This window comes from Nematolebias whitei, chromosome 7 (genome assembly GCF_014905685.2).
Source record: "Nematolebias whitei isolate Nwh7 chromosome 7, NemWhi1, whole genome shotgun sequence".
Taxonomy (NCBI): domain Eukaryota; kingdom Metazoa; phylum Chordata; class Actinopteri; order Cyprinodontiformes; family Rivulidae; genus Nematolebias; species Nematolebias whitei.
The window spans coordinates 5,793,883-5,797,737 of record NC_056504.1 but is presented as its reverse complement, the minus strand read 5'-3'; the positions used below and the strand labels follow the sequence as shown (position 1 = coordinate 5,797,737).

Below are 3,855 nucleotides of genomic sequence, written 5' to 3'. Positions count from 1 at the left end.
AGTAAAATATACTTTATTTCTTTATGTGAAGAACTGTGCACAGTTTATAGATTTTTTTCTTTTAATTAAAAAACGTTAACTGAAAATTTTCCCACCTTCTTTACAAGAATCTGGTCTTTTTCTTTACTAAATGATAAAAATCATGAGATATTTTTTGCTTTATGATGTCACCCCTACTGGCCACAGAAGCCCCATCCAGCAACCCTAAAGTGGCCCATGGGCCACCAGTTGATAAGCACAGTTGTAGCAGGTTGTTGCGGCTCCGGCCACGTTTAATGTAGTGCAGGGGTTCTCAAACTTCATGGGTTCAGGAACCCCTTACAGGAGAGAAGAAGTTTCAGGGACCACCTCGTAACCCTCATGTTTATTAAATAATTATCTTCTATTTGTCTCTTTAATGCAATGGAAATATTTGTGTAATATAAATACTTAAGACCTGCTCTTTAACAGTGTTAATACAACTTTTATACTTTTAAACATGGGGTATTTTTCCATCAAGACACAATTAACTTACAAAAATTACAGTTTTGAGAAAATCAACAGTATCAAAAACCACTTTAAAACTTTACCTCTTCACTTAATGAGCATAACAACTGTATCACCAATTCTTCAAATTATTGCAGAAAACTCTTTACATAAAACTGAACGGAACCATAACACAGTAGTCAGACCAAGTAATAGGGTTTAGTTTGTAAACCGATCAATGCTGGAACGCAAGTAGTGTGGTGGGTGGGGGGGGGTCTGGGGGTCTTCCCTCAGAAAATTTTAATTAAAGTAGATGTGACTTCCTGCATTTTGATGTGTTTTTTACAGGTTTTTACACATCTAAGTGCTTCTATTAAAAAAAAAAAATTAATAATAATTTTTTTTACGGACCCTTAAGCACCGGTTCACGGACCTCCAAGGGTCCGGGCACTCCAGTTTGAGAACCACTGATGTAGTGAACAAAAGCTTTAAAATGACTCTTTTGGCCGTAATGGTTGCAGATCCCTGGTTTAGTCATTTCAGCAGTGAAGTAATTATTAACACAGATTAGCAGCATGAAGTTCACAACAAAACTTTTATAATAAATCAATTAAAAAAAAAATCTTAATAGTGTTCAAACCGTAAATCCTCCTAAAAGTCAGCTCTGACTTGTCTCTAACAATACCCTGACAGCTCTTACGCTAAACAAAACGAGAGAGTTAGCACGTTATTGCACCGTTGAATAGTTTCAGACGCAGCTCACCTGTGAACACACAGTTGTCAAAGGTCATGAGAGCAGCTCCCACTCTGAACTTACTGTACGGACAGTACGATCGCTTTTTGGCCTCCTGGGACTGAAGGATCAGCTTTTTTACTGTTTCTTTGGACAGGTCTCTTGAGTTTCGGTGCATGATGTCCCGTCCAGAATTGACTCCATCCATACTTGCTGCTTTTTTTTTTTTCTGTCTTTTTTGTAGACTCGCTTTGAATGAGCCTTTTGTGGCCCCACTTTAAATGTGAATGGGACAGTGGGGGAGAGGGGTGAGGGTGCAGCCGCAGCCAACCACCGGCTGGGATTTCAACTCAACGTGCTGTTATGAAGGAAGAGGAGGCGGTTCTGTTGTTGGTGCATTTAATGAGTAGCTTTGCTTTAGGCTAAAAAAGAGATTTAGGTCTTGGTGGAAAACTGTTTTCCTGGTTTATTTTTTATCTTTTAATCAGGGGAGCTTTGTGACCGAAATCAGAAAGTTAAGCCTGAAAGAAATTGTGTCATTATTGTACTAAGTGCGTTTTTTTATTGTCAGTAGAAATAGTATGGTATGGTATAAAGTTTATTCATTTTAAAAAGGTACAAAACAATTCCATAACAATATAAAGAAAGATACAAAAGATTTAAAATGAAAGGCTGCAGAAAGAAGAAAAAATCTAATTATATCTGCCCCTTTTTTTCAAACAGTTATTTCAATCATAATAATAAAATAAATAAATAATAAATAAATAAATAAGCCAGGTCTTTAATACTATTAAGATGCTCAGCAAATAGTTTAGACATTGAAAGTGCCAGGTGGTTTCATTTACCTATTGTTTAATTAAAATAAGATTATTGTATATATACAATATAAATTATTATTTATTTGATACTCCTTTTACTATTTAAATTTTTATTGCATAGCTGTTTTGTCTTTTTAATTATTATTGTCATTATTATTATTATTTCTTGTATTTTGTTCCTTTTGTGCTTTTTATCTTGTCTGTACAGCACTTTGGTCCTGTATGATATATTTTTTAAAGTGCTTTATAATTTATTTATTTTTAATTTACCCTTTATTTATACATTTAGTCTCATTGAGCCACAAGAACTCATTTTCAAGAGAGACCCAGAGTGGGGCGGATGAGGTAAACATATTTTTTGAATTGAAGCTGTTGAAGATGAGATCCATTTCATTTTTGTCTGTAACCTTTATTGTTCGTATGGCAACACTCTTTGCATGAAATACTGGATGATAGTAATTCCTTTGTTAGGTTAATGTCTGCTTGTGACACAGAAAAGGCTTGGTTACTTGGAGCATACGAGGCTTTTAAAGCTATGAAAATAAATATTTTATTCACAACATATATGTAAAGCTGTGATAGGCTCAGACTGTGTTAAATACTTGTGTGTTTTGTGCCCTGGTAATGAATTATGTGGTTATTTTTGCTGTGGAGCTCTGGCTTGGAAGGTCTTATATTCCTGAATAAACTATTTTTGACTTTGACCTCAGAAAAATGGAGCCAGAGAGATAAAAAAAACAATCTAATACATAAAATCTGTAACATTTTTTAAAGAAGGCCTCATAAATACTGTCTGATAACAGTGCATTTAGCTGGTTTACAATAATCCTAGTGATCTGTGTAATCTCAGTTATAATAATAATGATAATAATAATAATGTTATAACTGCAGCCAGTGCGTTCAATTCACCCCATGTGAATTTCTGCTGATGCAGTTTTAGCAAATTTACTTACATTTGAACAAAAGAGCTTTAAAAACACTCATTAATTCCAGTCCATCACAATTTATTGAAATATTTCTGACAATGGTCTTTGCTGTGAGTGAAGTCATTTTTTTTAATTATTATTGATGACCGATTTAATCCATGTGTAGTAGTTTCTGGCCTTTGTATAGACACCAGGGTATTCAGGAATGCCACAGCCAATGCCCCAAGACACGATGCCTTCCAGTTTACCATTGCAGACAAGCGGTCCTCCTGAATCACCCTGGGGAGAGCCAGAGTGAAAGGTTTATTATAGCTGTGCAGCACAATTTTGGAATGCAAGAAGTTCTAGCATAAAATCAGATTTTTTTTTTTGTTAGTTTTCCACCCAGTTAGATTATGCATCCCTTGACGAAAAAAAAGTTTAACACCCATGGAGAGCAGTAAAACAAAATGAAACTGCATGTGGTGAAAGGTGATCGACTGTAATGAACACTGTTGGCAGTTCAGGCACTCTGCAGGTCGCATGTCAGTAGGGCGTGACAGCCCGCAGGCCTGAACAAAAGCAACAGTTTGGTGCAGAACAAAGACGTACAGCGGTTTTATCCTCTCCTTTGGCAAGGTGGCTCTCAGGGATTGTAACTGTCTCAAGATCCAGCAAATTGGCACAAGACTGGAGTCGACATCCAAGCTGCTTCCACATGTGTGGGAAAGACTGGAGGGACTGGTTGCACCCAGGAAGACCTCAGCAAGTCCCGGTCAGTCCATAGACACACTCCTGTGCGTGAACATATGGAACAGCAAAATGCTCAAAATTAAATAAATAAATAAAACATTATGAAATAAGAAAAAAGATCATTTTTATTCTTTTATTTCACAATTGTGTTTTATAGCTTATTAATTTTGGTGTTCCATAT

The 3,855-nt window shown here is 35.9% G+C and overlaps 1 protein-coding gene across 1 annotated transcript in view; it reads right to left on the bottom strand.

The window, feature by feature from the left end:
* Positions 1-3,053: 3,053 nt before the first annotated feature.
* The window catches only part of LOC119412119 (trypsin-like), a 4,502-nt gene continuing 3,700 nt past the window's right edge, over positions 3,054-3,855 (bottom strand). The window contains exon 5 of the mRNA XM_037679093.1: positions 3,054-3,221. Within this exon, the coding sequence (XP_037535021.1) occupies positions 3,072-3,221 (150 nt within the window). The 3' untranslated portion in view covers positions 3,054-3,071. The remainder of the gene's footprint in view (positions 3,222-3,855) is intronic.